The sequence below is a fragment of the Pyrus communis genome, chromosome 16 (assembly GCF_963583255.1).
Source record: "Pyrus communis chromosome 16, drPyrComm1.1, whole genome shotgun sequence".
NCBI classification, from domain to species: Eukaryota; Viridiplantae; Streptophyta; class Magnoliopsida; order Rosales; family Rosaceae; genus Pyrus; species Pyrus communis.
The window spans coordinates 733,818-757,591 of NC_084818.1; the positions used below are offsets into that span (position 1 = coordinate 733,818).

At 36.6% G+C, this 23,774-nt stretch overlaps 3 protein-coding genes across 4 annotated transcripts; 1 reads left to right on the plus strand and 2 right to left on the minus strand.

The window, feature by feature from the left end:
- Window positions 1–3,537: 3,537 nt before the first annotated feature.
- LOC137720197 (CDPK-related kinase 4-like) lies at window positions 3,538–8,191 on the plus strand. Of its 2 annotated transcripts, XM_068459234.1 has the most exons (11): window positions 3,545–4,280; window positions 4,711–4,841; window positions 4,982–5,023; window positions 5,127–5,235; window positions 5,365–5,443; window positions 5,764–6,060; window positions 6,182–6,291; window positions 6,526–6,630; window positions 6,823–6,885; window positions 7,352–7,519; window positions 7,657–8,191. In XM_068459234.1, exons 1-11 carry the CDS (start codon window positions 3,747–3,749, stop codon window positions 7,792–7,794), a joined length of 1,776 nt encoding a protein of 591 aa, XP_068315335.1. In that variant the 5' UTR covers window positions 3,545–3,746; the 3' UTR covers window positions 7,795–8,191. The 2 variants fall into 2 exon arrangements, with proteins under 2 accessions (XP_068315336.1, XP_068315335.1); XM_068459235.1 differs by lacking the exon at window positions 7,657–8,191 and having other exon boundaries at window positions 3,538–4,280; window positions 6,813–6,885; window positions 7,352–7,489.
- A 2,293-nt stretch (window positions 8,192–10,484) lies between these two features.
- On the minus strand, window positions 10,485–11,314 carry LOC137721375 (auxin-responsive protein SAUR32-like). The gene has a single exon (XM_068460470.1). It carries the CDS (start codon window positions 10,988–10,990, stop codon window positions 10,613–10,615), a length of 378 nt encoding a protein of 125 aa, XP_068316571.1. The 5' UTR covers window positions 10,991–11,314; the 3' UTR covers window positions 10,485–10,612.
- A 5,353-nt stretch (window positions 11,315–16,667) lies between these two features.
- On the minus strand, window positions 16,668–17,630 carry LOC137721036 (uncharacterized). The gene has a single exon (XM_068460159.1). The coding sequence runs from the start codon at window positions 17,628–17,630 to the stop codon at window positions 16,668–16,670; it is 963 nt and encodes a 320-aa protein (XP_068316260.1).
- Window positions 17,631–23,774: the final 6,144 nt, after the last annotated feature.

A 23,774-nucleotide genomic window follows, 5' to 3' on the forward strand; every position in this document is an offset into this window, starting at 1 on the left:
TAACTCGACGCGAAATAAAGATAACATGTCAACTCGTTAACATTCGAGTTGATATCAGATCACTATTAAAAACTTGTTAAATGTGATGAACTAAAAAATATAAGAAAATTTGAAACGAGTGCACACGTCAAGCTTGATGCCATAAAACAAACTTCCACGATCCATTACAATTTTTTTATTTTTTTAAATACAGGCAATTTAAAGAAAACAAATTAGAAATGCAAACAATCTTATGCCTTGTTTAGTACTATTTTTCTTGAAATACTTAATGCTCATACGCATTTTTATGATTTCGAATTACAAATCTTTTATACCAATAGTTAGAAAGCACTTTTATAACCGTACCAATAGTTAATAACATTTGTATGTTAGACTGTTAAGTCATCAAAACTAGATTGAGATTCATTACAAATCTCTGTGTTCGGAGCCAGCGGACCAAGAGATCTGAATCACTCAATTTCAATCACACAACCTCATCAGCCCATTCTACTGACCAACTTCACAAGAACCCAAAAACTTAACAGCCCATATTCCTTTCTCTATCTCTTGAATGACCTGAATCTCTTCAATTTACAAGCTTTGGACACATAAATTCGAAGTGGATCTCATTTCATCAAAACTTCATCATTGGGTGATGGGTGTATTTTTTATTTTTTTATTTTTTTATTTTTGAACAGTCATTGGGTGATGTTATATATTATTTTTACGCAAAGCCCAAATGGCGGCCCAATATTATTGGGGGGGAGATTTTGGGCCGACTTTTATAACAATATAAATCCAAAGCCCAATGAGTTGGTGTCTCCTCCTCCTCCCCCTCCTCCTCCTGCTGCTCCTGTCCTACAACATTGATCGTTTCAATGATCTGTCTTAGTTCCACCAATTGAGCTAAACTGCGGCAGTCCTTCCTTAACAATGAATGCAGATCGTTTCAATTCAACATCTCCTACTTCTGCCCTTCACTAAATAATCCGGTTGCCCGTTGGCATCGAAGACGATAGGAAAACAAGCCATCCGGTACGACTTTCTATTTGCCGTTAAATAAAACTAGAGGCGCTAAAACTTTGTCAACGCCGTAAGCGGTTAAGACTAATTCATCTTGTTTCCATTCCTTGTCCCTCTCTAATTCTAAGAAACATCCAGATGAAGAGAAGTCAAAACAGAGAACATTTCCCAACTTTGGTAAAGGAAGATTCAAAAATCTTCCAACTTCAAACTGCAAACCTTCGTGACTTTGATTTGGTCACCTACTCTTTTGATTGGTCGCTGCCTCTCAAATCCATTTCCCCCCATGTGAATGGTGACTACATTGAACTTCTAGTGCGGCAGCCACCATATAGTACATATGCACATAGCATATGCAGGAGAAAAACTTACATGCCACGTATAATTAGAATGTTAAAGCAGTGGATTGCGAGTTGGTTCATGTTTATCAAGAGAAGAATGTTGTGGCAACAGTCTTGTCAATTACAGTTATAATATGAATCTTAAGTACCATTATTTTGAAAATTCACTTAAATGAACTATAATTCGTTTATTTGATGATATTGTTGGAGTCCCTAGGACTCGAACTGTTCAAAACAAGTTTAGCATGTATTCAAAAAGTGCATTACTCATTCAATAAATGATATAAATGATTGTTTCGTGATGACATGGTGACACAAGACAACTTGTTAGACTTAAAAATCGTCATTTTGTGACGCACCACAAAGCTTAAAGGATTACAAACGTAAATCCTAAAGAACAAAGGTTTCTAGAATCCACCCGTTTATATAGAAATCCAAAAGAATAATTTGATTAACATGAATTGACGATTATAGAATCATCCAATGAGTTAAATAAACAGAAATCCAAAAGAATAATTTGATTAACATGAATTGACGATTACAGAATCATCCAACGAGTTAAATAAAGGATTATAACTACTTAGAACAACTCAAAGACTTTGGTAATAAAAACAACACTAATTGACATTAATCGAATGGCTTTCTAATACTTATAGTAGTATTAGTCAAAAAAATTCAAAGACTTTTTTTACTTATCCTACTTTTCACAAGCATGTGTATATTACAAATTATCACAAACCCAACTTATTAAGTTAGAAAAGTTGTCAAAGGTCCGATTTTTATTACGAATATCAAAACTGCGTTTTGAAGGCTAAAACAACTTTAAATAGCCAAAATATATCGTATATCACAACAAAGCCATGAATTTGAACCGCAACATTGTTCTCTTTTCGAAAATATATCATGAGCTCGTTTGAACGCCAAATATGCAAATTTCCATTGCGTCCCATTGTCTTTTGGCTGTCCATTTCCTTTTAAATTCATTCGGCCATTTGTTCTGCATCATTTAATATATCCAACATAATTATATGTAAATTTCTCCTCATATATCTTGTGAAGTTATAATTGTTATCTAGAAGAACCATGATTACAAATGATTGAACTTTGCAACACATCCACGTCTAAACAAAACCAACATCCACGTGTAAACAAAAACAAAGAACGTTGCATTCAAAGAAAAGAGTGTACAAATTACAAAAGTAACGATCTCGAAGATGAAGAACAAAGTCTGTCATCCTCTTCCGATCCCAATATTATAATATTTTTGCCGAGAACAAAATTGGTATAATAATTAAGAAATATTCTAGGAAAACGCGTTTTTTTTTTTGTATTTAGAACAGTTTGATTAATTCGGTTACCCCAATTGTCAATCAATGACAATAAAAAAATAATATCATAGTCTATTAAATAATAAGCCAGGCTTTCTCTTATTATATGCATGTGTATATGACACGAGTGTGACGTTAGAGCATGTTATCTTGTGTGCGGTTCCATTATAAGATTAATTTTAGATTCGAGATGTTGGCTGAAATGAAAATTTGAGATTTAAACTCGCATATCAACATTGTCGTAATTATATTAGTTTTGAATATTATCTGGAGAGCAAAAGAGCTTAGATTTGTCATAATTAACCTCCCAACAGGCTAAAGGGATCAAGACAATCCCTCGTAGTATCAGCTTGATCCGTAGAAGCTCCAGAAAAGAGTGTTGGATTTTTCTCTGAAGAAGTAAAGCTTTCTATATCATGAAGTAAATTGATTAGAGGGAACATCGTATTCCCATTATTTTTCCTCTCAAATTTATGACTTATTTTATTCATGATAACTAAGTACACATGCAATTAGGTATTAAGAAAGATACACAAGTGAGCAACTCATTTGCGTGTAAACTTCAAATCCTTCTACTCGGTTAAAATTGATTTCAAGGTGATTTCCTACCCGTCTATTAAAGATGAGGTATGCCCAATTAACTGAGTAAAGATTTTTTTAATGTGTTCATAACACAAGACGGAAGATCACATAGGAAAATTTTATTTTAGTACTCCTCGAAATGTATAATGACATCTAATGTTTTTACTTTGTGTTTTGGACGCATTACTTATGGTAGATGAGACCAACTTGAAATAACACATGATTAAAATCAACGGTCAGGCATTAATCACGCAACATTAAAGCCTCACGATCAGCTGTCAGATTAACATGTAACTCCCCAACATTCAAACTTACACCAAATAAATACCACCAACATTTCACTTATTTGCATTTCTTTTCTTTCTTTATTTCACATTTCTCTCCTCCCTCCTCCTCCTTCTCTCCCGCCTGTTTAACAAGTCGTCGGATTTTCTCCACCGTCCGATGCACTTACTTTGACTCCTCCCTCCTCCAAAACCCTAACAATTCAACGATGGGACTTTGCTGCAGCAAGAACGTCGCCGTTTCGGAGGCCGACAACAAGCCCGCAGCCGCCCAGCAGTCAAAACACTCGCCAGTGGCGCCGGTGCCGCCCAGCTCCAGACCCGGCGATGCTCACTCCGGCAAGCACACTCCGGCCAACTCCTTCTCGGCCAGTCCGTGCCCGAGCCCGCTTCCCGCCGGAATTGCGCCGTCGCCGGCGAGGACACCGGGGAGGAAGTTCAGGTGGCCCTTACCTCCTCCGTCTCCGGCGAAACCGATCATGGAGGTGCTTCGACGGCGGCAGGGGCGTGAGGTGAAGCCAAAGGATGGGCCGATACCGGAGGAGCATCCAGGGGGCGTGGAAGGCGAGGGAGGAGAGAGAGCACTGGACAAGAGCTTTGGGTATGGGAAGAACATTGGGGCAAAGTTTGAGCTGGGGAAGGAGGTGGGTCGAGGGCATTTTGGTCATACTTGCTGGGCCAAGGGCAAGAAAGGAGAGCTCAAAGGACAGCCGGTCGCCGTCAAGATCATAGCCAAAGCGAAGGTGACGATGCTTGTTATTGATGAATTATTTGTTTTAATAATTTAGTTGAATTGTCACTTTCTTGTTTGGTATATAAAGCTTGTTTCTTTGTTTATTTTAAGTAAGTTTGGATGAATTTGAAGGGCAAATTGCATCCATTTATGTTGAAGCAATTAGTATTTCTAGTAATCAGCTTTTTTACTTTTGCATGAAATTGGTAAAATTTAATTAGTTGGGGAATCTGATCACTGGATTAAGCAATGGTTATGTGAATTATACTTCCCTGCAACAAGTCGAATCCGAAGAACTTTTCGCCTGTTGATCTCTGTCTTTGAACTCATTAGTCATTACCCTTACTGCTGCATCAGCACGGTATTTGGGTTTACTGAGTTACTGCTTATAAATTTTAATTGAAGTTATATTGGTAATTAAATGAGGGATCTTTTCGCAGATGACAACGGCAATAGCTATTGAAGATGTTCGCAGAGAGGTGAAAATACTGAAAGCATTAGCTGGACATAAGAATCTGGTCAGATTTTACGATGCATTTGAGGATGACCATAACGTCTACATTGTCATGGAGTATGAACCTTTTTTTTCTTTCAATAACCTAATCATGTTATTCATAGAAACTTGAAGCCATTGTTCAACTTTGTATGAATACATCAGTATTTTGGCCGATAAGCATGTTTTGAAGTTTTCTGATCTTGCTGACCTTACAGGTTGTGTGAAGGTGGAGAACTACTGGATAAGATTTTGTCGAGGTAGAATGAAATGCTTTATTTTCTTTCTTGTATTGTACTTGTAATTTGCACTTTCGGATTGTATGAGTTAAAGGATTTATTCTTAATCACTACTTTGTGGCAGGGGTGGAAGATACACGGAAAAGGATGCTAAAACTATTGTTGTGCAAATTTTAAGTGTTGTTTCCTTCTGTCATCTCCAAGGTGTCGTACACCGTGATCTAAAGCCAGAGGTACTACATTCAGAAGAAAGTTTGAACTCACAGTTAGATAATTGTGGATGTTCACATGTATTTTTCAATTCTTCACGTTCTCATTCCAACCAGTAACTAATAACTCTGTTCATTATGAATGCTCGGCAGAATTTTCTTTTCACAACAAGAGATGAGGATGCTCCAATGAAGGTTATTGATTTTGGTCTTTCTGACCTTATTAGGCCTGGTAATGGTTGCTTTCCACACTATACGTTTGCTTCAATATATGATGTGCAACTGCTAATTGTTTCTTGTCATGAAGTTCTTACCTATATGATTATTATTGTTTATTGTGTTGCCAAGCATCGTCAATAACTATTTGTTTCATTGGAAGTATTTTCTTTAACCTTTTTCAAAGAGGGTTTTTTTTTTTTTTTTTTTTCCTGATATGTTGGCATATTCATGTGAGAAATGAAACTTCCCTCCTTAGAAATCAATCTAATTATAAGACTTTAGTTATCTGAACATTGCATTGTTTTCACAGAACATTTAGTTTTACATGTGCAGATCAACGTCTCAATGATATTGTTGGAAGTGCATACTATGTTGCACCTGAGGTGTTATATAGATCTTACAGTCTCGAAGCAGATATGTGGAGTGTTGGTGTCATAACATATATATTGCTATGTGGAAGTAGACCTTTCTGGGCACGAACTGAATCAGGAATCTTTCGTTCAGTGCTAAGAGCTGATCCTAATTTTGATGATTCTCCTTGGCCTTCAGTCTCCTCAGAAGCCAAAGATTTTCTTAAAAGGCTTCTGAATAAGGACCACAGGAAAAGAATGACTGCTGCCCAAGCTTTAAGTAAGTTGGTTTTAAATATTTCATACATCCTTAATCATATTTTGCACCAAATAACCCTGCTAGTGGCGTGTACAGTTATTTCCTGTTGAGGTATCCTGATAACTATTTCTTGTGTTCACAGCTCACCCATGGTTACGAGATGAAAAACATGATGTGCCTTTAGATATTTTAATCTACAAGTTGGTTAAATCGTATGTTTGGTCCTCACCCTTCAAGCGTGCAGCACTAAAGGTAACACTCCTTCACAAGAAAACGTGCCCTCCAAATCCCCCAAAATGTGAAGAAAGAATTGGAAAGAAAAAAGAAGAAACAACTTAAAATCGAAGCTAACAAGCTGGGGTGTCGTCAGGCATGAATGGCATAATTTTGGGGCAATGAAATCTTTCATACACACAAACACAAACCCACATTTGTGATTTTAGAAGGCATCCTTTGCAAGTTTGTAACATATTTCGTTGTTCACAGGCTCTCTCCAAGGCTTTAACAGAAGATGAGCTCATCTATCTTAGGGCTCAATTTAGGCTCTTGGATCCAAAAAATGGATACGTGTCCCTTGATAATTTCAGAACGGTTAGTCAGAGTTCTTATTGCTTTAACAATACTTCTTTTGTTACATTTTAGGATCCCATTTTGGACCCGTATTATCTATGTACGTGGTATAATAGGGCAATTCAATATCTCTACTATAGTTAGATGTTTCAAATTATTTTATCTTCATTGTTTTTTCATGACTTTTTCAACTTATCGTGAAGAATATTGCAGGCCCTCATGAAAAATTCAACTGATGCCATGAAGATGTCAAGGGTTTATGACATTATAAATTTGGTAAGCGATCTTGATGCCTTCACGTTCTTTGATTTCAACGGTGGAATGGTCCCAAATTTGTTTGCTAATTTCATGTATAGTAGATTCCTATGCAAAGTTGAAACTTGCGTATTTGCTTTTTGTTTAAAACTTTTATTTTAAATGATATAAAATGCACACTGTTGGATATTCTGAGATAGGTCAGGCGGAATAGCGGTCTTTTTCTGTATGGTTATATTCAATGAAACAAAGAGAACACACCTTTTTTTTTCTTAATATTGGAGGATTCTAGAACTTTTGGTCTTGAGTTTGTTCTCTTCTCTGACTTTTTCATTGCTGGCTTGTCTTTTCTATTGACAAACACAGCCTTCATAGAATCAATAGAATTGATAAACAAAACCATTTTTCCAATACAATTTTTCATTTTATTTCTTTAATTTTGGCTTTTGCATGAGGCATGTACTCATATTCTAGTTTTTAATTCAAGATGGAACCCCTCTCACACAAGAAATTGGACTTTCAAGAGTTCTGCGTCGCTGCAATAAGTTCATATCAGCTAGAAGCTCATGAAGGATGGGAGAACATTGCAAGTACGGCATTTGAGCATTTCGAAAATGAAGGAAACCGGGTCATCTCTGTTGAGGAGTTGGCACAGGTATGCACATCGAACATCAGTATTCCGTACAATTGCTTGTGTACTTGTCACTTTCAAAATATCATATGGAACCAAGTATCTGCGTCAGTTTGTCAAATGATTACCAGCAAACTGAAGAAAAATAAAACGTTATGCAGGAAATGAATCTTGGTCCCACATCTTATCAATTACTCAATGACTGGATCCGACCTTCAGACAGAAAACTTACGCTTCTTGGATACACCAAATTTTTGCATGGTGTGACAGTGCGTAGTTCCAATACTAGACGTCCATAAATGTAACCGGGATATATAATGTTCTCTTCAAAAATTTACCAACAGTGTTTCGAATTCTTTTAGAACCTTGCCCGCCCCTTTGGCGAGTGAAGGTGACAATGCAGTGTCAGGTTGTGAGTGAAGAGATATAGGTCCATGTCAATAATTTGAGAGATTTTATGCAGAAGAATTTGTTCAAGACCCTTGAAAACGCATCGACATCTTCCTACCAGTTGCGACTGCTGCGATGGTAGAGGCAATGCCATCGAAGAAAGCTTTTGCATTTACATTTGTATGGGTTATTTTTGTGTTCAAATCCTTTGAAGGTAAGGTTACAGAGTTTTGTAATGACATTCCAATATTAATGTTTACAAGTGTAAGTTTAGAAGAACGCTTTGCATTATAATTTCACTTCTCTGAGCTTCATGTTGCGAAACTTTAGAAACTTATAATTGTTTTATCTATGGCCCGTTTACGTTGCATCCGGGCGTCCGATGGAGATACAGTGATCCTTGCTTACTTATCATTGTGCCTTGACGCCACATCAAATCACCTCCGAGTAACGACCTAGCTTTAGCTTAATATCATTTTAGACTTGGATTCGACTTGAAAAGTTGAATGCTGCCTGTTGACTACTTGACACTTGCCCTTTTTCGTTATTCGGGCTTGAGACTGACAACATAAGATAAACTAACATATACAGAGTTTTAATTTATAAAAAAAAAAAAAATTAAAATTGAGCCATATTTGAAAATCTACAAAAATAACTGTTGAAAAGTTACTAATTAAGTTTTTAATTTAAAACGCGATGATAATTAAATTCCCTTTAATTTTCCTTCAATCCAATGGTGTCAATATGGTTACCTTTAATTGAATTCCATAAAATATTGGTTAGATTTCTACGTTTGCTTACGATCAAAGTTACGTGTTGGTGGGATGGGTTGCACTTGGTCAGTAGCTGGCCCTTTGATCAAAGTCAAACAAACATACAATAAACCTCTCCTTGGCAAATTGGCGTGGTTCTTGCCTATGATCGGCGGCATGCGGCACTCCTTAGCCGAGATGCAATAGCCACACTCACATATATATTTACTAATCAGGAGTCGAGATGTTTTCCTAATATCTATGTTTAGAGTTCAAAGACTTAGAGATTCGCACCGTTAAAGAGAGAGAGAGAGAGATCTAGATTATTAGTTTATATGCGGTGGGCTAGTAGAATGAGCAAATGAGGACTGCAAGATTCAAAATGAATAGTCCGGATCTTAGAGTCCGTCAGCTCTGGACACAGAAATCCAAAGATGATCTCAGTTCAATCATCAGTGTATATAATTGGACGATAATTGATATACATCAGGTTTGATTATATTATGCAGCCAAATGCAAAAGTCTTTCCAACTTGCCAACAATCACGCTACTCGTTTACTTGGGTAACAATTGACCTCATCAAATAATCTCTACTAACTAATGAAATCCTCTTTGTTAACCAAAAAATGATGAAAAGATAATTTAGTCTTCTATTACACAAAAAAAAATGATAGGCAATAATGTAATTTCACAAGTTCAAATTTTACTGTTTTTTATTGAAGCCTTACCTACAGCCTACAGGTGATGTTAAACAACCTCCAATATTATAAAAATAAAAATAAAAAACCTCTCACTCCCCCCACGTTCTCTCTTCCTCTCTCTTTCTCAATTTCTAAAAATATGTGTTAATGTGTAGGCAAATGCTAGTATGAAATTGAGAAATATTGCTCAGGTGACCTTTGAAAGAGGAGCATGTCTACATGCCCAAACTCGACTGTTTCAAAAACGCTTGACATTTCACATGAGAAATAAACGACCAATCTTCCACATGGGGATGGGGCAGCGGTGGAATGCAGAAGGTAGACGAAATCAAATGATTGAATCAAAATTTCAAAATATTAATTTGTGCTGGCTTCACACTTTTATTTATAATTAAATGCTAAATGAGCAGGTCATATAATTCTAAAAATGAAACAATTAATATTCAAGTTGACGTAATATATTCGTTGAGTATGACTCACCATCCTAAGTAACTCTTCATAGTTAATTTACAATTTCGAAGTATAACTCCTAAGTATGAAGGTTAAGATTAAGAGCTCTGATATAAGTGGAGAAAAATATGGCTAAATCAGTTGTTACGATGAGATCCAAAGTTGTGGAGCAAAATTTCAAATATAATCCAACATATAAAAATCGAAATCTTCAACTAAACCTAATGGGTGTGAGTAAGTCTTTAATGAGAGATTTTTTAGGGTGGCGGAACTATGGTCGGTAAACCAAGTGTCATCGGGCCGTATTTCGAGTATACTGAAATTTTTTTTTTAAACGAGATGTCATTATACAAGTGAATGAACACTTGAAGAAAGAAAAAAAAAATCCTCTATGTGTATAATAACAATAACATCATGCCGCTAGCGTTGCGGGCACATTTAAAATCTCTCCAAAGGCACACACCCTTGATGTTTTGAACCGAGTATTATACGTTTGTGTAATTTCTTATCTCCAACAACCAGCAACCAGCAACTTCCTTCCCACTTTTATATATTCATTTCACATTAACAACAAGAATAAAGAAAAAGATTACGTCTCCAAACGAATATTCCCAAAAATCATACATAAGATGACGATGATGATCCATTGATTTTTTATCATGAAAAATCATCCACTAATCCATAAGACATCATACAAGAAATCCAAACAAATTAATAATATTTGAGGTCCCAACGAATTAGAAAAGAATCCAATGCCTCGCTCACAATTAATAAACTGAAATTAAGAAATCTATATCTACTTAATAATCTTCACAATTAATAAATCAAACCCTAAAACACCAGGCATAGTGGTGATGATGATGATGGCCGTGGAACGAAGTCTCCCTATCGATCATGCCTTGAACGGAGCGAAACTCCTCCACGTGGCAAGGAATAGTGATCGGACCCTTGTGATCGAATCCGTACTCCTTCTCCGCCTCCTTCAGCAGCTGCATGAAGAGCGGGTGGTTGATGTAGACCACCGGAATAACAAACCTCTGCTGGTCCTCCCCCTGGCCCACCATCACCGCCATACAGCCTTTCGGAATATCTTTGAGCTCCTTGCTGTTCTTGTCGTGGTGGTGGTGGAGAAGGTGGGGGAAGTGGAGGTGGAAGTTCAGGTGGTTGTGCTTGCTGGGCCTGTCGGCGGCGATAAATCCCATCTTTTCGAAAACTCGAAAAACCCGAAAATCAGAAAACCCTTGAGAGCAAGAAAACAGTGGAGAAACTTGAAGTTGTTGAGTTAGGGTTATAAGAAGACGAAAGAAAACGGCCACGGATCGGAAGCGGAGATGGTGAGGTTGAACTGGGTTAGGGCGGAGTCGGTTAACGATCTCGGAATATTGCTCATGATATATGATCGGATTCAACAACCAACATAAATATCGATGGAGAAAAAGGAGAAGCTGAGAGAGGTTTTTGGAGAGGGAGGGGTTTGGTGTTTATATAGTAGCTGTCGTAGGAGCAGATAGGGTTTGCTTACCTTATACAGAAAGGAGAGGGTTAGAGGGTGGGAAAAGATATAAAATCAAAGTCGTAAACGCTGTAAAAGTCTGGAGGCTTACAACTTGCAGGAAGGTTTTACAAAACGCGCCTGATAATTACTATTTATTTCATTTTATTTCATTTTTTAATGGTAATTACCAGAATTCTGTGTCGGTAAAAAGTCTCTGATATGCAATTAACTAATTTGAGTTCCAAATATTTGGAATATGTAATTAACAATTGCAAATTAGGGTCTTGTTAAGAATTACTTTTAAAATAATTAAAAAATTTAAAGAAAATATTTTTAGGTTCAAAAAATAAATAAATTGTTTATTGCAACAAGCATCAGTTATGTGTTTCTTGCATAAAACAATAAAGTGTTTTTCTAGGATTCACTTGTCATTTTATTATTTTACTAAAAAATGGTTTCAGAAGCATTTTCAATAAAAATGCTTTCAGCCATTTTAAAAACATTTTCGAACGAGTCCTAGTTTTCTGGCAACCCCCCTCCCTTTTAAACTTATTTTCAAAAGAAAAAATTGCAAATTGGTTTCTTTCATTCCAAAACTAATAAGGTATGTAATTATTAATCCAATCAAAACAAATAAGGTAGAATTAATTAATTAATTAATACGTTAGCAAAATAGTATTGATAAGGGATAATTTTATAACGTTTAGAAGGAATGTTTATGATATTAATTAATTATGGAAATGATGAATAATTTTTATACTTGAGTTTGAATTTACATTTAAAAATACAATCAAAGTCAAATCACAAGTTTATTAATAAAACAAATTCAATAAAGCAACAATTGGTACCATAGAAATCCAGCTATAAACGGGGGAAGAGGATCCTCTCCTGAGCTCAGGATGAGGATTCTCCTGATTATGAAATTTGGACCATTCAAAATTAATTCAACGGTTTCAAATGAGAAGTCCTCTAAAAATTATAATAATTGTAACAGTTGAATTAAATTTAAACGGTCTGAATTTCGTGATCAGAAGGAACCTCATTCTAAGCCCAGGATATGATCCTCTTCCATAAACGGGATAGTCTTATCACACATTTTATTTTATTTTATTTTTTGGGTGTCAATTCACACATTTGAGATTCCACGTCAACAAATAAAGCAAGGGAATTCGCCTCTCATAAAAAGTAAAAATAGAGGGAAGAATTGAAATCTTGCAAAGCAGCTTTAGCTATCAAACCCACATGGACAACAAGAGACCGACGCTTCTCGTCCTCGTCAGCAGTTTTATGGGGTCCATATGATTGGAAAATGCGACCCGACAATGAGGTGTCACGCGCTTCACACACCATATGAAGCCGTCCAGTAACATGCTTCGAACATGTCCAAGTCCAACTGGATTGGACCAATACTATAGATGAGGGAGCATCACGTCATCATCTTAATTTTATTTAATTTTTCGGTTTAAATATTTGTTTCTTTACCTGCTAAGAACTTTAACGAAAAACTCATAGTACTGTTTATTTTAACGAAAAATCACATTTTTACTCTAAACTCAATTATGGTACTATTCATTTACAACTCATTTTTGTTATTTTTGTTAAAACTCAAAGTTTTCAAACATTTTTCATTAATTTTCCTTAGCTATTACTTGTGCTGCAGTTCTTTGGAAATAATTATCAACTAACATTTTGTTTATCTTAATAAAATATTGTTAATTACCTATTATTTTTACTATAAAACAATGATTAAGTACAATTGCTGGTATACTAGGAGCGCTTAAAAAGTCGTGGCATTTTGGATAGCATGCGGGAAATCTTTGAATATGGCAACCAGATCACATCAACTGTCCCCTGTATTCTCTTCCAATTTTTCAATTTTGCTACCTACAACTTTATTTGAATTTAATCGAGACTATCTTAAAATATTATTGTAGTAAATTGTTTGCGATATAGAAGTTCTTCTCCTTGCTCTTTACGAGATGCCGCACGCAAATTGCTCATAATCTGCAGCCCTAGGGCCACTTTGTTTTGGTATGCGTTAAGTAGTACAAGGTCGGATAGTTGACATGATCTGGTTGCCAAATTCAAAGGTTTCAAGCATGCTACCCAAAATGTCCTTGACTTTTTACGTGCTTCTACTAAACCCCACTTGGGAGCCATGCCTTGCTCAGCTCAAATTTAGGGCCGGATTCTGTGGCAGATATTACTGCAAAATCCTTGTGACGTAACAGGTATCATGCATACCTATTTTCTACCGTGTTACATTGCCCACAGAGATGCATGTGCTCCTCATATCTTGGTCCTCTTAAGTGCAAAGTTTAGTTTAATCACTTGAATTTAGGAATAATCAACCAAATCCTGCGGTTGATTGATGCACAAGTTTTGTGATGGGCATTCCTAGACCATTTGATCAAGAGATCTGGAGATACATGGGATTCTAAATTCTAGGAAGATCCTTCCAGATATAGGCGTTTGATCATGACCCACAAAAATGGGAACGGTTTAGCTGTTTTTTTAAGTCAAAAGACTCAACCAAAAGGGGAGGTGATTACTGATTATGTCGAGCATCTAATTTCCATTTTTTTTCCCTCCTTTTTCTTTTGATTTTTCTTTGGCTCTCCAACTTTCCACACAAGCATTTATCCTAATCCCTCCAATAATATGGCAAGTTTAATATTCAACAAATCGAGAACTTTTTTAGTGAGTGCAGAGCACGGTCACATACGCCATATGTTATATACAAGTGGAGAGAGAGCACGGTCACATACGCCGAGCACGGTCACATACGCCATATGTTATATACAAGTGGAGGGACACTTGATGGGGAAAAAAAAAAAACTTTCCTTCCACTTGTATAATAATATATGTCTTATCGTAGTGGCAAAGCCACTTGAGAACCAGGAGAGGTCATGGCCTACCCTGGAATTTTTCATTTTGTACTTTTTGTTTATGTGCTTTTAGTTGGATATTCTGCATTCTTCGACTTATGTGTGTTTGCTCCCAGCTAACTTTATTGTGTGTTTCTAATTGATAAAATAAATATGTTTTCCAATAGTATAGTTATCAAACCAAAGGCATATATCAACTAGCCTTCCTTTAGTTAGTTCACTATTTTGCATGATAGAGTATTGTTTTATAGTGAAACCATGTATATATGGAATAGAGGAAGAATTCATCTTCAAAGATAATTTTCAAATTTGTAGTTTTGTGCCATGATTATGAATTTTTGTTCAACTTCATTATAGGAACTTATAAAGAAGTTCAGTACTTACGATATAATTATCTCAAAAAAATTAAAAAAATTGTGACTTTATTACTCTCTTTTTTATTAAAATTATTCATTTTACTACAAAAAAAATGAACATTTTTCTCCCATTAGTTATATTAATTTTTTTCTTTGAATTTCTTTCTTATGGCTTAGTGGCCCCTCCTAGCTTCGATTTTTGGCTTTGCCACTGTGTTATGGTATGTATTTTGGGTATATTGAAAAATATCTCAAGCAAATAATACCCCTTGTTCATTAATTCTATTTTATGACGGAGTTTACATTTTCTTATTTTGACCAAAAGAGGATTCTCGAACTTACGACATCTTACAACATCAACAAGAAAAATACTGTTGAACAAATGGTTGGTAAGTCAATTTACAATTCCTAAATATATGTGGTTTGTGGAGAAAATAATCTCATCTTAGTGTTAATTGTCTTATTGGAATTTTAGGAATGAGAGGTAAATGAAACTTTTTCGTGGCTACGATCAATTTTAATTCATTTCCTTTTCCACCAACGAGTACGTTTCTAAATTTAGTGCCATCTACCTTTGATTATAACAGCCAACCAATTTGGTTTTCGACTTTTTGTTCTTTAAGTGGGTGGTCCTTTGAAGTTACGCCGATGTGACCTAATTAAATGTTTGTTAGCTGAGAAGATGTAGGTTCGAATTTTCTCATGTGGCAACAAAATGTTGATTAACTGATATAATAGTTTGACATCCAGAATAAAATAGTGAACTGCCATGACTTCGCCAGCTGATTAATTTAAAAAATAAAAAAATTTATGTGGTATCAAAGTGTTGATTAATTGATTTATAACAAAAGACCTTGTATTATTGTTGTACAACACATTCTAATTGTAACTCAACATTTTTTTCTGGAGTCTCCTTCTCTCTCACTTTCTTTTTTAAAAATGTCAACACAAAATGTTGATCTGACTTAATCATGACCGTTCAAATAGGAAGGGAAGAAAGGGAAGGTAATCGTACTCAGTTTTTTGCTTTTGCTGTGTGGTCTAAATCTGCACTTCAAGTTGAACATTAAACTCCAACAAAAAAAATTGTACACTAAATGTCTGACCATGATTTTCAGATTTGGTTCCAACACTATACAAAACCAAAATTGTCCCGGAAAAATAACATAAAACAAAAAGTATAATTTAGATTAAAAGTATGAACATGGATCAAATGAAATTGTGCAATTTGCTGGTCACGAGACTCACGACGGTGGTTAAGATTTGGGTTTGGTAGTAAAAGACAGACATGGGGAAGTCCAATCCAAGCGCATAACCAGGCCACCAGTCTAATGAAGAGCATTTCTATGGGCTTGAACTGGAATTCATGATATATGGAAAGCAATTAAGTACAATACTATTATAATTACACAGCAAAAAAAAATTTCGTTACAAGTAAAACATCTCGGGTTCATTAGAAAAAAAATTTCTCAGCCCCGTATTACATCATATGTTTGATTTCTATCGCTCTTGAATACATGATGGTGGCTAGGTGAGGGATGAAATGCTTCGTCATGGCAGTCTATCCTTTTTGGAGACTGGAAAGGCTCATAGAGATATTTCAGACTCTCATTCCACCACTGTGTGATTCACTAGCGCTAAAAAACATCAAATTAACTATTTAAATCCTTCCATCCAATCATCCCCATAACATGAACATGCAGTTGCTTGAATATATATTTTACATATGTAATAAACAAAATGTGTATAGTAGAACATTGGCATAGGAACAATAGACACTTGAAGACTTGAGAGGTAATGTGTGACAAGACATGATTTTTTTTCTCATTTCATCATCACAATTTGTAATTAATTTAGCCAAAATTAAAGAAAAAGTAAAAAAGAAAATTCTATACCAAATCTAGAAGGAGAAGAAAGGAAAACATCAAACATTCATGCGTACGAATAATATCCAGGTTCTCATTTTCCTCTTCTGAATTCTTCCATATCTGTGTACTTACCCAAAAAAGAAAACAAGATTTCTTGAATGGTGAAGTGACCGAAAGGGCCCTCATAATTCTAACTAGAACATCAAGTAATCTTCCTCATCGTCATCATCGAATGTATGTGTTGTATTCACGTCCAATAATTAATGGTTTTCCTAATCAGCCGACACAATTATCTGCACCCCCTCCGCCGGCTTCCGCTTCCGAACCAAGCGGCAGCGATCTGCTCCGGCAGCTAAAGAGTCCGCGATGGGCTTAATGACCAAAATGCCCTGCCCCACGGCTGCACAAATTAGCGTCGACAAAAACGCAGCGAATGAGAGGGCGGTGAACGCCGGGTGGTCCGGCTTCCACAACACGGTCATCCCCATGAGAATAATCTGCAGCGGTAGTGGCACCAATACCGTGGCGGCAAGGGTGTAAATCCTCAACCTCAGCCCCTTGTTGATCACCAACGACAAAACCCTCCAGCACGAAAACAAGAACCACATCGAGTATGCGCCACCGAACGCGGCGAACATGATGGTGTTCAACAAAGGGTATGTGCATGAAACCATGCTGCTGCCGTACTCGACCTTCTGGACGACATAGTTCCGTACAAAAATCTCCGGCAGCGGCAGGTGGAGCTTGTGGAACGGGTGGAAGAACAGGAAGAGGACTTGCACCAGAAGCATGGGGAGACACGTGGCGAGGACGAATGCCATGGCCCAGGAGACATTGGGGGTCTTCTTTTCAATGGAGGCGTCGACAAGGAAGAGCAAGGTGACGAGGAAGGCAGGCTCGAATAACCCTAACGAGAGCGCCACGTGGATTTTGCAAAACTGGGGCTCCTCGAAGGAGGCGAGGACGGAGAGGAAAGGGTAGAGGTAGGTGCGGCGGAAGGTGGGGATTCGGAGGAGCTCGTTGAGGGACCAGAAGATGATGAATATGACGAGGAGGAATCGGACGGTCCAGAGGGAGTTGAAGTGCCGAAGGTGGAGGGCGGTGCGGGACTTTAAGCAGAGGTTGAAGATGAAGGAGATGGAGAGGAGGGAAAGGACGATGAGGGCGGAGGTGAATAGTAAGGTGGCAACGTCGAAGGCGGAGTCGAGGAATGGCGTTGAAGGAATGAAGAACATCGAGCGAAATATCAATTGGATTGATTAACTAATTAATTAACAAATTAATTAATTAGTTAATCAATGAATAATATTCTATCTCTCTCGATCGCTCTGATGATCTCGATGAAGGATGGATATATGGAAGACAAACCCTCCTTTTGTTTGTTCTCCTTCTTGTATATATCGATATCGAATATACTGATGGTTATGAATATATGTACTTTTTTTTTGTATCGATATCGATATATTGCTATCTAACCACGACTACGGTAAAACAAGAGGAGATGTGATCAATATCGTTGTACAAAAGTAAGGGCGGCAATAAGGCTGCTGGCCGTGGCGGTGAGAGACGCGGCGGAAGGTGGTGGGACTGGAGATTATGCATGGAATGGAAATAGTGAACAGATATAGGATATAGTACTTGGGAACAATATTGGAGGAAGTAAAGGTGTAATATGGAAAAACTGAGGAGGAAGAGGGCATTGGGGGGTGGGCGCGGGTTACGTCGGAGGAGTATTTGGGGAGAGAAGGGTTGAGACTTATTTCTCTCCCCGATTTCCCTACCGGCGGGAAACAGGCTTGACAGCCTGCAACGAAGGAAGAGCGATCGATGATTTGGGGTCTAGAAACTTTAGTTAGAGAGAGGAGGGAGAATAAAGGGAGGAGGAGAAATGTGGTGCAATGGGATGTCTCCTTCCATTTCGGCCTTTTACGGTTAGAATTTAGGAGTTTTGGAATTTAATTTGCACCTTTATTATTTTGTGTTTGCATAATAAGACTTAGATATGAGCTGTACATCTTTATTTTTTATTTTTTTGGAGTTTATTATAGACATTTTTTTATTATTTATTTTTAAAATGTTTTGAGATTCAATTCTATTTTTAAGAATTTAAAAATTGTTAATTAAGAAGATACAGCTCAAAACCAGATATTCTAGGATTTTTATCTGTTTTTTGCCGATTGTAATTGGATTAACACAGTTGAGTATGATCTGCATGACAACTTAGATGGATTGTCTTAAGCATATACCACTCCACCATTGGGTAATTTCATGCCAAATAAGATTTATATGCACAAAAAGATAAATGATGCTTGCAATTAAATAAGTACAGCTATCGGCTAATTTTGTACATTTGTAGGACTAGAAGTCTAGATGTAAAATAATCGCAACCATACATCAATAATTGGAAACTCCTCCGTTAAATGGTCACGTCCTTATTATTGTATATATTTTTTTAGTAAATTGTGAATTCTGTTCCAATATTTACAAGTATTTAGTATAATCACAATTGAACACTTTTTTTTTTTTTTTTTTTTTTTTTTTAAATTTTCTGATCACAATTTAAGGGTTAAATTTGCTGTAATGATATTTAAGGAGTATATATGGTGATATTACTAAGTACTTGTAATGTAGCAAGTCCTGAGAGTAAAGCAACTAGTGCACTGCAGAAATAAAACCCAAAAATTTTCTTTTGGCGATCCAAAATTAGTGCAATATATTAATTGAGTTATGTTCATCGATTACATTTGGCCGAATAATGGAAATAAAAAGTGCATTTAGGCATGATGCTTCATCGACTCATCACTTGACTGCAGTCTGTAGGTGTGGCAATATATATAAAACCTACATTTCCAGCAATCGCTTTCTGTAACTTATGACAATATGACAATATGAAGTCTTTTTTTTTATTTGCTTTGTTTCGCACATTGCGCACCTGCAAGTGCCACCCACTACTCACCCTATTATGTATATGGGCAATTTCCTATCCAAGAATACGATGTTGTTTCTATGTCATTATCTTCCCTTCCTCGAAGACAAAGGAGTCACCAGGAAACTGACTAACTAGAGTTTATAGCTCCTCTAGGCCCCAATAGACTGAATTAGTCCTTCTACCAGCACGAAACGCTAGTTGAGCTAGGAGTTTCAAGCGCTAAGTCCTCTTTCCTTCGGAAAGTCATTTCAGGCAAGAAAGCCAATCTGGGAGGAAAGAAAGTCAGTTGCTCCGTGGTGATACGGACTCGATCTGCTCCTACCCACTGGGAGGCACTATGGCATGTTGGGAAATGCTAGTTTACTAACCGGTACCAGTGGTGGTGTCATAGACGTAAGTGCTGTTGTCTTAGTAAGGACTAAATGCCTAGAGTCAACCGCTGGTGGTTCAGGAAGTGAATTAGATTCATATGTACATTTTACTATAATCATGCGGTTGTGGCCCAGACGTTACATATACATTCTCAGTATGTATACATTTTGTGTTTGACATGCAGTACATGCTTGATCAATGCAAAAACTAATCCCAGCTCCCAATAAAAGAGAGAGCAACTACTGCACTGCAGAATTTGATCGGTTGGTGCATACAACCCACAGCTAGTGCAGGCATTCTTAAAGAATCGCTATTGAGATTTATATATCTTTGCACAACTAAAACCAGAAAAAGTTGCTTTTGGCGATCCCAAAAACTAAATAAAAAGTGCATTAAGGCATGATGCCTCATCGACTTGACTGCAGGCGGCACTATAAAAAACCTACACTTCCAGTGATCATCAGTACTTTCCTTTCCACCCAGAAGATATAAAGTCTTTTTCTTTTTAACTTTGTCTCGCACATTGCACACACCTGCACCCCACTACTCACAATTGTCAAATATATATTTACTAGGTGCGCGGTTGTGGCCTGGCCCAGACCTTAGACAGTTCTACTAGCTAACGAGCTTACCAACCTTCTATATATGAGAAACTGAGAAATGTGCATGAAGTAGTTTATTAGAAGGGAAGAGGTAGTTTATTAGAAGAGAAGAGGCGAGTGTTAGTGCTCAATGCATGCTCATGCACACGTTATTGGAAACAATAAAACCATATATTTTTTGTCAAACAAAACATAAAACTATTGAAATACAAATAATTGATACATTTGACAACACTTTCTTCAGTTTCCGATAGAGGTGAACTTTATTATTATAAGTACTACTTGCTCTAAGAAGTGTGTCAGTTTCATGTGTGTCCAAATAACATCACCTTGTTTTAAATAGTCACAATCCTAGGAATAAAAACACGTAAACCGACTTGGTATATTCTGAAAAATTGAAGGGAATGAAATAGATTTTAGTGGCTACTTGCTAGTTGTTACAATAACTAACCTTCACTACAAGAAACTATACCATAGCAACTGACATTAGTTTCATAAAATGAGATGGTGAAAAGGTCTATCAATGGCCACTGATAGACTTTTTACCACCCCCATCATTCATTGATAAGCCTTTTGCCGAGCTTAAAACTAAGATCAATGGCCATATATTGTTAGCTTTTTGTTGTGATTAGTGCACAATATATAGTCTTGCCAACCTAACAATGAAGGTTCGAATTAAACAGGATGGGATATTGGAATATCAGTCAAACAGATCATAAGGAAAAAAACTTGCTACAATTTGAACTGCGGAAGTCTATAAATGGTTGATTGGCGATCACCAATATAATTGTGCAATGAGGAGATCATGCTGTAAATAAGTTGAAGAAACTGAAATAAAAATAACGTAACGAAGCTATATTTTCTGGTAAAGAAATGTGTTTTCTCTTGCCTTCTTTCTAACTGAAATTATTTTTAGTTGATCTAACACAACCTCTCCCAGATTTCCATACACAGATACATGCGCGCACGCGCGCGCACACACAACTATATCAGGAAGATAGATGACACGCATTGTAAAGAAATATTTGTTCAAAAGATGAAAGAAATACCTCTTTTACAAAAGCAAACTGATCACAATAAAGAGGAATCAATACTACAGAATATATGTCCGCACTCTGATCGGTGCCGATATATCTTCACGGAAATTCCATATCTACGCAGAGGATTCGAAATTGGAATCCCTAAGTCTTCCACTAAGAGTATATATCAATACATTATTCAGTGGAATAAATAATATAGTGAGATCAGTAAGTAAAGCTGCTGAGAAGGGTGAAGATCAATATTATCATATACTGATACCGTGAATACAGACAGCTCTGCAACTCCACCCGCCGTCCACTACCACTATACAACGAAAGCAATTATTCAGATATAACCGTTATTAATTTTGTAATTAGATAACGGATCCAGATTATCCAATAAATGAAAACCCTAATTTTGATTGGTCTTAAAAAAGAAAAGAAAAAACCTAGGGAGGTTTAACCCTAGCTAAGGCCAAAGAAAAGCACACAGATTGGAAACACTATTTAGGGTTGTGCCCATCATGAGAAAAGATCTATCCAATGATGAACAAAAAGGAAGGCTGACTGAAATTCACACACACAGTATTAATGTTGAAAAACTTGAATCATGAGTCAAACGCAAATGATAGATATTTTCTCTTCTTTCATACCTGTAGTCGTGAAGTACGATCAAACTAAGCCCGCATCATCATTAAATCAATCTGTTAGATGATCAACATAAAATAACCAGAAAAATCTTGGGAATAGTTAAAATTAACCTACCTGAAGATCCATCGATCATCTCTGCAGGGGATCGAGATCTTGACGATATTCGCGAACTAATAATTTACGAAGAGAGATGCTTGGCAAATTAGATGGAAGCATTAGTTGAGGGGAATGAAGCCTGGTCCGAGGAATTGCCGACTTAATTAGCCTCGTACCAGACAACATTCCTCTCAAAAAGACAAGCTTCCTTTGTAATATATAAACTTCGACCGATCATCATCATCTCTTATACGGCCGGTGTTCTTCTTTCATTTGGATCGCGTTTTTCCAAATGAAACAAGAGGGGAGAGAGTACTTTTACTTCTTGAATGAAATGAAATCATAATAAATACATGATTATTAACAAGTATAATCATTTGGTTTACTTTACGAGAAGGAAAAGAAAAGGAAACGAAGGGCTGCACATCGAGAGAGTAGGTGCATGGGCCCGATACTAGTCAACTGTGTTGGTTTCTGGAACCAGCTGTAAGGTTGGGCAATTGGGGTAACACCATGTGTTCATAGCTAGGCACACACTCACATGTAACGAATACTGTAATACATGTATATGAATTGGGTGGGCACACTTCTATTTATTTTATAAGTGAGAGATATTAAATGTTATTCTTCGTCAAGCGGACTTGAACTAAATTATCATAGTTTATTCTAAATTTCTTCTTTTTAATATAAATATATTATTTGTATTAAAAATTTGAGTCAACCATTAAAATTAAATCTTCATCTTATTACGACTATATCATCTTTAAATTCTTTAGTTATTATATTTTTTTACCTAGAGTGATGAATTACACAGGAAAACTAACCAAAATACTTGAAGCCAACTCCAATAGTAATATGGAATTTGTTGATGCACAAAATCAGTGAAGACTTTGGAACAACGTAAAGTGTCAAGTTTGTGACCTTCGTTCGGTTTCTTCAAGTCACTAGTGAGGATAAATATGTAAAGAGATAGAGATACAGAAGCAAACACAAGATGTACGTGGTTCACCCTAAGTCTGGCTACATCCACTGGGTAGATGAGTTCTCATTAATAGTGGAGGGTTTACACAAATTCATAAGTTTAAGTATAATCATCATCAGTGGGTTCTAATGATTAGTTTAAGTACAATAATGACATTAGGGATTAATTGTAGGAGAATGATCTTCTTTTATAGTTGAGGAGAGTCTCTAGCTTTTGTCCGCGGTTGATGTGGGACTCTGTGAACTTTATTTTGACGTTGACATGTGTCGTGCTATGATTGGCCTCCTGGTTGGAGGGAAACTCTTGTGCTTCAGTATGGGTGCCTCAGTATGAACCCCTCAGTGGGTCCTTGAAGGTATGACGTTGGCTGGTACTTGATAGTTTCGGGATTGATCAAGTATGGTACAAACATAATTCACCATTAAGAAAACCTCAACCGTCTTAACAGATGTGTTTATCGTCTACCACAACTCCAATATATGGTAAATATGGAATTCACCATCAAGGAATTTTAGTATAAACGATGATAAGGCCCGTGTATCTCCCTGTTTCTTGTCACAATTAAAGGTGGTCGAAGTTAATTTTTATGGAGATTATGGGATGGATTTCGTCATATCCATAACTGTGCATATGAGATGCTTGAAGCTCAAAAGTTTGTACTCAGTTTTCTTGTGATTATGGTATCATTGGTGATCGAACAAATTAAATAGTTTTTTAGAAGTTGAAAG

What these genes read in the sequence shown, in the direction of transcription:
- LOC137721375 (XM_068460470.1), bottom strand. Translation starts at nt 10,990, where the DNA reads ATGGGATTTATCGCCGCCGACAGGCCCAGCAAGCACAACCACCTGAAC.
- LOC137720197 (XM_068459234.1), top strand. Translation starts at nt 3,747, where the DNA reads ATGGGACTTTGCTGCAGCAAGAACGTCGCCGTTTCGGAGGCCGACAAC. An exon ending in GACTGCTGCCCAAGCTTTAA is followed by an intron (nt 6,061 to 6,181) that starts GTAAGTTGGTTT and finishes TTGTGTTCACAG; the next exon opens with CTCACCCATGGTTACGAGAT. An exon ending in CCCTTGATAATTTCAGAACG is followed by an intron (nt 6,631 to 6,822) that starts GTTAGTCAGAGT and finishes AGAATATTGCAG; the next exon opens with GCCCTCATGAAAAATTCAAC.
- LOC137721036 (XM_068460159.1), bottom strand. Translation starts at nt 17,630, where the DNA reads ATGTTCTTCATTCCTTCAACGCCATTCCTCGACTCCGCCTTCGACGTT.